Source organism: Carassius gibelio, chromosome B24 (assembly GCF_023724105.1).
Source record: "Carassius gibelio isolate Cgi1373 ecotype wild population from Czech Republic chromosome B24, carGib1.2-hapl.c, whole genome shotgun sequence".
NCBI classification, from domain to species: domain Eukaryota; kingdom Metazoa; phylum Chordata; class Actinopteri; order Cypriniformes; family Cyprinidae; genus Carassius; species Carassius gibelio.
The window spans coordinates 24,126,499-24,139,243 of NC_068419.1; the positions used below are offsets into that span (position 1 = coordinate 24,126,499).

The 12,745-nt window shown below is 38.8% G+C and overlaps 2 protein-coding genes across 2 annotated transcripts in view; both read right to left on the reverse strand.

Annotated features, from left to right (window-relative positions):
* Nucleotides 1-12,745, reverse strand: part of LOC128012862 (serine/arginine repetitive matrix protein 5-like) — a 301,673-nt gene that overhangs the window by 35,879 nt on the left and 253,049 nt on the right. The window lies entirely within an intron of this gene.
* The window catches only part of mppe1 (metallophosphoesterase 1), a 109,638-nt gene that overhangs the window by 23,289 nt on the left and 73,604 nt on the right, over nt 1-12,745 (reverse strand). Inside the window, exons 6-8 of the mRNA XM_052595429.1 lie at nt 12,612-12,680; nt 12,347-12,469; nt 12,027-12,167 (exon numbers count right to left, since the gene is read on the reverse strand). Of these exons, the coding sequence (XP_052451389.1) occupies nt 12,027-12,167; nt 12,347-12,469; nt 12,612-12,680 (333 nt within the window). The remainder of the gene's footprint in view (nt 1-12,026; nt 12,168-12,346; nt 12,470-12,611; nt 12,681-12,745) is intronic.

Consider the following 12,745-nt stretch of genomic DNA (forward strand, 5'->3'; position numbering starts at 1 on the left):
GATCGTACAATAAGGTAGAAATTGAGCTTGTTCCTCATTTTTGTAATGCCTTGCTTATAGCTGATTTGATTTCACTGCGTGTTCCAGTGCCTCTCAAACGCTATCTGTCACCGTTCGCTGAACGGAGCTAAATTTTAGTGATCCAAAAGTGATATAAATCATTGAATAAAGAATAGTTTTGAGCGTGTTCCTCATTCTATTTATCAAAGCCTCAGTATTCATAGTTTGATTGCCAGTGCGTGTTCCATTGCCGAATCAAATTTGATATATGACTCCCCTAAGTTAGTGTTAAACATTAGAGAATAATGTTTGCCTGTTTGTGTGCGGTCACAAAGTGAATGCAATCTCCCGGAACACTGGGTGTGTCTGAGAGTAATTTGTTTTAAAAGCTTGATCAAGTAAATTTGCAACAGCGAAGGAAACCTTTTTGTGTTTGTGTCCAGACAAACTGGCACGGAGATTCAGATCACTGTGTTCCCTTAACTACAGCAGGAAGCTGCTATTTGAATTAAGATAAATTTAACTCTATACGAACTGAGAGTTTAAGTGCTACATCGCAAAACCAACTAAAAGCGGTGTTGTTATTTGTAGTGTTGAAATGAGCCGAAATTTGATGTTACATGCTTAACTGTATGTCCAATGCAACGATTCATGTGCTAACGTTAATCCACTAGAGTGTGTTTTGGTTGCCATAGTGACGACTGTAACACGGAAGTCTTAACGTACTGAGCACACGCAGCGCATCGAGGCTAGTGTAAACAAACTCCACGGTGTTGCTAAGCTAACGAGACCCTTGTATTCGTCTTTGCTAAAGCCACTAGCCTCAAAGGTTAACCTTAGCATTACAATCCAGTGGTTGAATAGTGTGTGTTCGGGCAACGCTGACGTGAGTTAACCCTTTAAACATCTTAACTAACACTTGTTGGTCTCTTTCTCTCTCTTATTGCTCTCTTTTCTCACTATACCACTTATTTTAATTTTACTAGAAAGGGAAATACTGACTCACAATTATTAATTGTGACAAATTGAAATTTAATTGAAACATTACATTTATTTTGAATCATTAAAATTTCCCTCTCAGATCATTCTAGTATTCTCTTTGGGGCCAAATTATTTTAGGAATGAATAAGTCTTGAACTTTGAAAGTTAAGTAAACTTATTCTACCTAAGTTATTTATTACCTGTAATGATAAAAACTTCCTAATCATCGGGAAGGAGGAGGCAGGAACCGGCGCACAATCAAAACATTTTAATAATTCAAAAATAAACACAAAACAGCGCACCAGCCCCTCACGGACGACTGGTGCGCATGAATAAAAACCAAAACATAAAATATTTCCAGGCCTGGTCCTCTCTCGTCCTTCACTATAGTCGCTCCAGTTTTATATCCTTCCATCTCCTAGAACAGCTACTAGAGAAAGCCAAGATAGACATCAGAAACAAGAATTCTGAAATTAGTGCTTTGGAAGAACACCTTGAAAGGTACAGAACTGAAACGAACAATCTGACCCAACAACTAGACTATACCAACAATGAGCTCTACATGGTCAGAAAATAACTCCAAAATGCTTACAAGCAGAAACAAGAGCCAAGAAAAGAGAAACATCTCTTAGCCTCATCACTGCTGAGCAGAGCAGAGTCCCACGTCCAAGAACTGGCATATGACAAAAGGAGCGAAGGGCCACAACCTAAAACCTCACCTGCCTTTGCCACACAACCCTTTCCTGCCAACGAAAGAAAACCTCCCGTCCAAGACCTTGGAGCTGCACACGGGATGACCATTAAAGACCTCAACAAGCTGTCTGAAAACATCAGCAGGTTCAACCCAGACTCCACAGAGAGCCCCGACATCCAGACTTACCTGCGAGATATCGAATTTCATCTGGAAGTGAGACCTCATGTGACTGACAGAGACTGGTTATACCTCCTTAGAGCCACGTCCAGTCCCGAGGTACGAAACTTTCTAGATCGACAGCCCAGTCAAACTAAGTCAAACTACCAGCGACTTCGTGAGGTCCTGATTAAAGAGTTTACAGACCCAGAGTCTGAACATGGACTGTTAACCCTCTGGAGTCTAAGGGTATTTTTGGGGCCTGGAGAAGTTTTGTCATGACATTTGTGCTTTTTTCATTTTCTTATAAATATCTAAATGGGTAAAGTCTAATCTCACTGTAATCAGCACAAACTGGACTATCTAATATGTGAAATGCATGTATGTACATGATTGTGATTTTGAGAAAAAATATTATGCATGGTTAGTGAAAAACTAAAAATGTTAAACACTTGAAAAAGGCCATAAAACACATAAAGAACAATGGTTCCCGTGATTTTTGAGAACTGGAGCTTGTAGCCTAGAATTTTTCTTTCTAAATTATGTGAAAATCATCTTGTTTACTCACTCACAGAAAGCAATATATTGATTTAAATTTTCTAAGACACTTTTTATTGGTAAAAGTCATATGCGAATAGGCGTCAACAACCATGAATATCATTGTGATTTACACCTGAGAAGACAAAGGGCCGAATAATAAGCTGCATAATGAGCCTCTCATTCAGCTGTGCCACTGTGAGTGAGGAGTTACAAGAAAGAATGTGAGAACAAAATAAAAGTATATAATTTTATGTTTGTAGTTTATTAAGAATATATTTAATTATGCCACAACATAATTTAATATCCACTTGGGGGAGCAGTTAAACAGTTTATTAGAACAATCAAAGCTGACTTTCAAACAAACTGTTTGGCATCATTACTCCAGTCACACAATCCTTCAGAAATCCTTTTAAGAATCTTATTTTCTACAAAAAATAAAAAAATAAAAAATAAAAAAATAACATTTATTGTAATTATTATTATCATTATTATTAATGTTGAAAAGAGGTGAGAATATTTTTCTGGGTTTGTAGGGGGAATAAATTGAAAGAAAAGCATTGTTTTTACATTTGTTACAGTTACCTATTTGCTACATTTATATTATTTACATCAAACTTTTGAATGGTATAGTATTGTATATTGTTATTGAAACTTCATAATGTTTCACTTGATTATACATTTAGTCAGGAATTATAGTTTGGAAAAAGTCTTTGGAAAAAGTAAAATGTTTACACGTTATGTGAAAACTAGTACAAGTATATAAATAAATAAAAAGAGACTTACACATGTTTATGATCTCTGCTGAATAGAGGACTTCATTCTTTTTTTCTAGGAAATCCATTTCTCAAATCCTCAACCACATCACATCTTTTTGGGGTGATTTATGTCTTATTCCTCTCATTGCGAAGCAAACAGTAAAATAAAATAAAAACTTGAACAGTCTGGCTGCTTTTTCTTCTGTGTGGGCGTATTCAAGCCGCGCGCTTCAGTTTGAATCTGAATAGCATGTTCAGCGCGGGGGCGTGGTAACATTAGATATAATGAAGGGAGACATGAAAAACAGACATCGCGTTGTTTTCATATGGCTTACTTTATCACAGAATATTGGTTTTCGGCTGCACTTGTTTAGTTTAAAAATAAACATGTCAAGTTTTCTATAGATATCTCTCTCATGTCTTTTCGTTGAGTATTCACGGAGTTACAGTTCATTTTAATGACGTGTTTGTAAAAGAAGATCAGCGCAGACAAAGGCTGCAGACAGCACACCTTGTTTGTTATCTTTATTTTATAAGTGCACAAAGTTTTGTTGTTATTATGTCTGTTTTGCCTTTACAGATTCGATTGATGTATTGCTCTTATCTGTACGATTAAAACTGAAAGTGTAATTTAAGTTCTTTTTGGGGTTATCAGGAGAAAATGACTCAAAACGCATATATGCGTTAATCGACTCCAGAGGGTTAACTGCTTTGGAAACCAAACAAGGTCGACAAGAGACTCCACAAGCTTACTACAACCGACTCCGACAAGCCTACTTTGGTGCACACAACAAACCTGACCTTGAAGAGGATGTGAACTTCAAAAGCCTCTTCCTAAGAAATCTGCACCCTGGAGTCCGTCACCATCTAGGTGTCCTGGCCTGTCCGAACTCCATGGCCATCCAACAGTTGCGTGACCTAACACAGAAGGCCTATAACAAGCAGAAGATGGCCTCAAAGAAAGGTAACAGAACCTCCACACTCTTGAACACTGTCAACAAAGACTCAGGCCTTGCACTGGACGACACCCAGTGGCATCACAACACCATAGTCTTCCATCAAGAGCACAGAGAGCGTGACACCCATATCCATGACTGCTTTCAGCCCAACCGCTGGAAAAATCCATGGGACCAGCCACTCTTCTCAAGAAACCAAAAGGATAACATCTGGAAACCCAACCAGATATCCAAAGGTAATCACCTGACTCATCCAAGAGCAACACGGGTGGGTAAGCGACAACAAAACCAACCTCAGCACCACTCAGACATGCACAGTGCTGAGTATTCACAAGAACATGACAGCTTACCATCAGAAGACATTGAACAAGTCATGAAACAACTGAGAGAGTTCCTTCAAGACAATTTACATGCATATGACCACAAAGCTGAGTCGTGCTCGCTGTGACCAGCGACAGAATGGAAGGCCGTGATCACCTGGTACACCACATCAGAGATGACAAGCACCTGTTCAACAACGACCTAGAACGAACAAGTTCACGGCCAACCGTTGATGAAAAATCTGAGGTACTAAAGGACATCACCTCAGTCACCTAACACAGTCACTAACAAACTGTGAAATGAACTCAAACTCCAAGAACCACATTCCCTGTCTGTGCAACAGCAACCACCAGAGCACAGAAGGTCAGAAAGTCTACTACAGCCAGAAGGCACCACAAGAAGAATGCAACATAGGAGACAAAGTTGTGCAACCCAGCTTCACACAGCCATGCCAAACTGCCTCTGACTGTCTGCTAAAGAACTTCCTGCCTCTCTGGACTGACCCCCATTAGACCATGGACATGCCCTCATCCAAGCCAAGGATGCAGAGAGCCAGTCTTCAGTGACCTACTAGAAAAAGGGGGAGACAACACAGACTTGAACAGATCTGACCACACATACATTACGTCATCAACACACACAACATTACCTACACCCAGAGGTAACCACATCTACTGAAAACACATTCAACAAACATATTCTTCCCACAGGTAAAATATCCAACTTTTAGCGTAACAAAGTTACACATACCCACCATGAAGAAACGTGCAGCCATCCTCACAATAGGTAGAACACCTAACACTAAGTTAAGGTTCATGACACACTAGCTGCACATCCTAGCTCAATAGTAGTTGTAAGCCATGCTAGGAAAACCCACAGCAGCTTTGTTTTGTTTTGTTCTTCTTTTACCTATCCTTCTACTTCCCCTCTTTCCTGAGTAGGTGAAACACCTAGACACCCTGCAAGGGTCAAAGGTCTGATATTAGGATTGACTCGCAACACCTAATATCCGCCAGCCACTCTAAACTGTATGGAAGTTAGAGAGCTCCATTCATGATACGTCAATTTATTTAATTGAAAATGAGATTACTAGAAAACTAACGGTAAACGTGTAAAGTCAGACAACATAGAAGAACCAAACAAAGTTAACCACAAATTTGATTGACGAATCAAAATGAAACAACGATTTCCAAAACGATCTAAACTATCCTCAATGTGCTAAACTACATTGACTAATTGAACTTAACCATGTGTATCTAAATAACCTGATGCCTGCACCAGTACAGTAACTGTTATGGAGGTGTTGTCTTGTTGTTTGCTGTGTTTGTCTGCTTCTTCTGCCTTTGTTTCTCCAGCGATCAACGATGTCTTCAGCTAAACATTTTGCAGATCGAAAGGGGGATATGTAGCAGAAATGACTCAAACCAGACAAATTAAAGAGTCGATCAGGGCTGTGGTTGAAACATGAGACAAATTCCTCAGTAAGGCAGCAGGAAGTCATAAAACATTCTGTGCCACAAGTCCCAAGCAAGATAACCAACCAACCAACGCTTTCACAGAACAGCTTTCAACATTAACACCACTAGAACAATTATTGACAATTTCAATTCGGAGAAGAGATGTCAAATTTGTTGTTCGTAATTGATAAGCAACGCCGGACATCACGTGTAAACCCATGAAAGTACTACACAAGAGCCTTTGACCCCCCCCCCCCACCTAGCAGAACCATACTGAAATTCCTAAGGGGGGGGGGGGGGCCTTTGAACCTCTGGTCTCCACAGAAATTTGTCAAAAGAATGGCAAAGAAACTGTATTTTCTACATATATATGGACCAGAATGAACTCAAAAAGACTTATAAATGAATCAGTCCATCGCTTCACTCCATATTCATTTTATGTGTAACCCACACATTTGACTATCATGTTATAATCACTTATCGTGTATGTCTTTTAATAACTATGTTATTAAACATCCTTTTAAGAATCTTATTTTCTACAAAAAATAAAAAAATAAAAAATAAAAAAATAACATTTATTGTAATTATTATTATCATTATTATTAATGTTGAAAAGAGGTGAGAATATTTTTCTGGGTTTGTAGGGGGAATAAATTGAAAGAAAAGCATTGTTTTTACATTTGTTACAGTTACCTATTTGCTACATTTATATTATTTACATCAAACTTTTGAATGGTATAGTATTGTATATTGTTATTGAAACTTCATAATGTTTCACTTGATTATACATTTAGTCAGGAATTATAGTTTGGAAAAAGTCTTTGGAAAAAGTAAAATGTTTACACGTTATGTGAAAACTAGTACAAGTATATAAATAAATAAAAAGAGACTTACACATGTTTATGATCTCTGCTGAATAGAGGACTTCATTCTTTTTTTCTAGGAAATCCATTTCTCAAATCCTCAACCACATCACATCTTTTTGGGGTGATTTATGTCTTATTCCTCTCATTGCGAAGCAAACAGTAAAATAAAATAAAAACTTGAACAGTCTGGCTGCTTTTTCTTCTGTGTGGGCGTATTCAAGCCGCGCGCTTCAGTTTGAATCTGAATAGCATGTTCAGCGCGGGGGCGTGGTAACATTAGATATAATGAAGGGAGACATGAAAAACAGACATCGCGTTGTTTTCATATGGCTTACTTTATCACAGAATATTGGTTTTCGGCTGCACTTGTTTAGTTTAAAAATAAACATGTCAAGTTTTCTATAGATATCTCTCTCATGTCTTTTCGTTGAGTATTCACGGAGTTACAGTTCATTTTAATGACGTGTTTGTAAAAGAAGATCAGCGCAGACAAAGGCTGCAGACAGCACACCTTGTTTGTTATCTTTATTTTATAAGTGCACAAAGTTTTGTTGTTATTATGTCTGTTTTGCCTTTACAGATTTGATTGATGTATTGCTCTTATCTGTACGATTAAAACTGAAAGTGTAATTTAAGTTCTTTTTGGGGTTATCAGGAGAAAATGACTCAAAACGCATATATGCGTTAATCGACTCCAGAGGGTTAACTGCTTTGGAAACCAAACAAGGTCGACAAGAGACTCCACAAGCTTACTACAACCGACTCCGACAAGCCTACTTTGGTGCACACAACAAACCTGACCTTGAAGAGGATGTGAACTTCAAAAGCCTCTTCCTAAGAAATCTGCACCCTGGAGTCCGTCACCATCTAGGTGTCCTGGCCTGTCCGAACTCCATGGCCATCCAACAGTTGCGTGACCTAACACAGAAGGCCTATAACAAGCAGAAGATGGCCTCAAAGAAAGGTAACAGAACCTCCACACTCTTGAACACTGTCAACAAAGACTCAGGCCTTGCACTGGACGACACCCAGTGGCATCACAACACCATAGTCTTCCATCAAGAGCACAGAGAGCGTGACACCCATATCCATGACTGCTTTCAGCCCAACCGCTGGAAAAATCCATGGGACCAGCCACTCTTCTCAAGAAACCAAAAGGATAACATCTGGAAACCCAACCAGATATCCAAAGGTAATCACCTGACTCATCCAAGAGCAACACGGGTGGGTAAGCGACAACAAAACCAACCTCAGCACCACTCAGACATGCACAGTGCTGAGTATTCACAAGAACATGACAGCTTACCATCAGAAGACATTGAACAAGTCATGAAACAACTGAGAGAGTTCCTTCAAGACAATTTACATGCATATGACCACAAAGCTGAGTCGTGCTCGCTGTGACCAGCGACAGAATGGAAGGCCGTGATCACCTGGTACACCACATCAGAGATGACAAGCACCTGTTCAACAACGACCCAGAACGAACAAGTTCACGGCCAACCGTTGATGAAAAATCTGAGGTACTAAAGGACATCACCTCAGTCACCTAACACAGTCACTAACAAACTGTGAAATGAACTCAAACTCCAAGAACCACATTCCCTGTCTGTGCAACAGCAACCACCAGAGCACAGAAGGTCAGAAAGTCTACTACAGCCAGAAGGCACCACAAGAAGAATGCAACATAGGAGACAAAGTTGTGCAACCCAGCTTCACACAGCCATGCCAAACTGCCTCTGACTGTCTGCTAAAGAACTTCCTGCCTCTCTGGACTGACCCCCATTAGACCATGGACATGCCCTCATCCAAGCCAAGGATGCAGAGAGCCAGTCTTCAGTGACCTACTAGAAAAAGGGGGAGACAACACAGACTTGAACAGATCTGACCACACATACATTACGTCATCAACACACACAACATTACCTACACCCAGAGGTAACCACATCTACTGAAAACACATTCAACAAACATATTCTTCCCACAGGTAAAATATCCAACTTTTAGCGTAACAAAGTTACACATACCCACCATGAAGAAACGTGCAGCCATCCTCACAATAGGTAGAACACCTAACACTAAGTTAAGGTTCATGACACACTAGCTGCACATCCTAGCTCAATAGTAGTTGTAAGCCATGCTAGGAAAACCCACAGCAGCTTTGTTTTGTTTTGTTCTTCTTTTACCTATCCTTCTACTTCCCCTCTTTCCTGAGTAGGTGAAACACCTAGACACCCTGCAAGGGTCAAAGGTCTGATATTAGGATTGACTCGCAACACCTAATATCCGCCAGCCACTCTAAACTGTATGGAAGTTAGAGAGCTCCATTCATGATACGTCAATTTATTTAATTGAAAATGAGATTACTAGAAAACTAACGGTAAACGTGTAAAGTCAGACAACATAGAAGAACCAAACAAAGTTAACCACAAATTTGATTGACGAATCAAAATGAAACAACGATTTCCAAAACGATCTAAACTATCCTCAATGTGCTAAACTACATTGACTAATTGAACTTAACCATGTGTATCTAAATAACCTGATGCCTGCACCAGTACAGTAACTGTTATGGAGGTGTTGTCTTGTTGTTTGCTGTGTTTGTCTGCTTCTTCTGCCTTTGTTTCTCCAGCGATCAACGATGTCTTCAGCTAAACATTTTGCAGATCGAAAGGGGGATATGTAGCAGAAATGACTCAAACCAGACAAATTAAAGAGTCGATCAGGGCTGTGGTTGAAACATGAGACAAATTCCTCAGTAAGGCAGCAGGAAGTCATAAAACATTCTGTGCCACAAGTCCCAAGCAAGATAACCAACCAACCAACGCTTTCACAGAACAGCTTTCAACATTAACACCACTAGAACAATTATTGACAATTTCAATTCGGAGAAGAGATGTCAAATTTGTTGTTCGTAATTGATAAGCAACGCCGGACATCACGTGTAAACCCATGAAAGTACTACACAAGAGCCTTTGACCCCCCCCCCCCCCCCCCCCCCCACCTAGCAGAACCATACTGAAATTCCTAAGGGGGGGGGGGGGGGCCTTTGAACCTCTGGTCTCCACAGAAATTTGTCAAAAGAATGGCAAAGAAACTGTATTTTCTACATATATATGGACCAGAATGAACTCAAAAAGACTTATAAATGAATCAGTCCATCGCTTCACTCCATATTCATTTTATGTGTAACCCACACATTTGACTATCATGTTATAATCACTTATCGTGTATGTCTTTTAATAACTATGGGATAGCTTAAGGATACATGTGCTAATTGATACTGTGCTAATTGATAGTGTTTTCACTATAGTTTGGATATTAATATCCATCGCAGATTTGATGTTAAACGGCTCGTTCAGTGAATCGCAGGGCGTCTCAGTGATCAGCCGTGAAACAGTGATCCTGTTCAAATTCCCTTTAAAATCTTAAATGATTCCCTTTGAGCTAAATCGACCTGTTTCCCTTACACTATATTAATAAAAATAGTGTGTTTTGCTTTGGTATGGAGAACCATGAATTAAACCTTTGGTTTGGTACTGAAATTGGCACAGAAAACCGTGGATTTTCACTGGTATCGGTACAGAATACTGAAATTTTGGTACCGTGACAACTTTTCATGACTATGAAACTTGTAGAGTCACACTAAAGGCATCAAGGGGCTATTTGACCAAGACGGAGAGTAATGGGGTGCTGCGCAAGATGACCTGGCCTCCACAGTCACCAGACCTGAACCCAATTGAGATGGTTTAGGGGTGAGCTGGACTGCAGACAGAAGGCAAAAGGGCCAACAAGTGCTAAGCATCTCTCGGGGAACTCCTTCAAGACTGTTGGAAGACCATTTCAGGTGACTACTTCTTGAAGCTCATCAAGAGAATGCCAAGAGTGTGCAAAGCAGTAATCAAAGCAAAAGGTGGCTAGAATATGAAATATTTTCAGTTATTTCACACTTTTTTGTTATGTATATAATTCCCTATATAATTCCACATGTGTTAATTCATAGTTTTGATGCCTTCAGTGTGAATCTACAATTTTCATAGTCATGAAAATAAAGGAAACTCTTTGAATGAGAAGGTGTGTCCAAACTTTTGGTCTGTACTGTATATATATATATTAAGTCTCTGCACGGCTCTAGTTCTCAACTAAACGTGTGGGAAAAGCATCACTAAATTTGGCCAACTCGATAAAATTGACTTTTTTCTACATCAATTTGTGCATTTTCAAATGTTTATTAAAAGTAAAATAATTAATGAACAAAAATCTGAAAAGAAGTAAATATTTCACTTTTTCGGACAGCATTTTCTGTTTACTGTTCTAATTGAAATTTTGGTTTTCAGCATAGCATTTAAAAACACCTTTCTTTTTCCGTTTTTGTTTTTTCGTCATGCTTAAAAAAAAAAAAAAAAACTAATTGACACAAAAGTACACGGACCCATAAATTATGTCTTGACTTGTTTTCTAAAATTGTGTAACAACACATAAATGTTAATCTTGACTTGCTTTACTGTTTCTGGAAAAGGCAGCCATTACACTGAATCGTTTGCTTTTATGATAGATGTTTATTTTTATTTTTTTAATATTTTTTTTTATGTGTATGAAAAAGTTACCTTGATCACACTCACTTTACCAACCAATAGCCTACACCGTTTCACATTTTAAAGTTTAAAGCACATGGTTTTTGAGTAGTTTCAAAAACACATTCCCAAATAACATGAGGGGTCATAAATTCCTTTGGATTGGTGGGGTGGATAAACAGATGTACACACTGATGTCCACTTTTGGTAGGATGGGGTGTACATGAACAGGTGTCCAGCTGGGTGGGAGGAGAGGTGGTGGCATGGAATTTTTATGATCAGTCATCAATCTAATTTTTGTCATGTGGTCCCCTGTAGTCTCACATTCTGCATTAAATAAATTTGCACTTTGCACACTATCTTGATATGACTACTGAATTTGACTACCGGATATGCATAAACTGAACTGAGCTGACTGAACTAATTCCAAATCATGTAAATTGAAGTAATGGTTGGTTTAATGTTACATCATATTTAATGCTTTCTGGAATATTCCCTGGCTGTTTCTTGTGAAAAATACAATTGTCTGTTTGTTAAATGCATTTAGCAGGGTTGGGTCTTGGTCTGATCATGTTTGGCTTAATTGAATGACTGATTAATAATTGATGTTTATTAGTTGCTACCATAAAGGTCATATGGATTAATTTAATACTTTATTGTTCTTTGTCTTTTTGGAGCTTGAAAGCCTTTTGTCATTAAAAAAAAAAAAATGTAGGCTTTATTTACCAGGATGAAGCTGGGGTTGTTGCGATTTCTCCAGCTGAAGGATGGGATACTGATCTCGGGATAGAGGTTTTCATGCAGTATCTCACAGCCATGGTGAGTGTGGCCACTGAGAATTAGGCGGGGCTTGAACCACCACAAGAGCTGTTATAGGAGAATATTGTTGGCTTTTAATGTTCAAATATATAAAATGTTCATTTATGTAATGATCTTAATTTTTAAAGAGATTCATTATGTAGTGTTGCCAGAAGTAAGGTCAAAATGTAGAACATAACTTTTAAAAGTATTTAAAAGTTTGTGTTTACTGAGCATTGTTGTTTTACCTTTTTGGAGGCATTCTTTGATATAACATCATAACGCTCCCGAAATAGCTGGTACCGCTCATCCAGAGGTGCTGCGTCTACACCTGTACACATGGCATCACTCACTCTATATAGAGGGTAATGCTGGGATCAACAATACCATTATTACAGTGAAGAAAATATTACTGCAATTTCTAAAGCAATGCATTTATAAGAAATACCAACTGCATGTGCATAATGCATTTAGTTACCCTGATTGATACAGATAAAACACACACAGTCTCACCTGTAGTAGAACAGGTGCTGCTGGGGCAAAACTCTCTGTGTTCTTGCACTGGTCATAATGATGCTCACCCTAACAAAGTAAAGAGAGTTAAATGTAAACAAGTTCAACCACAATGGAATCAGTTAATGCATGCA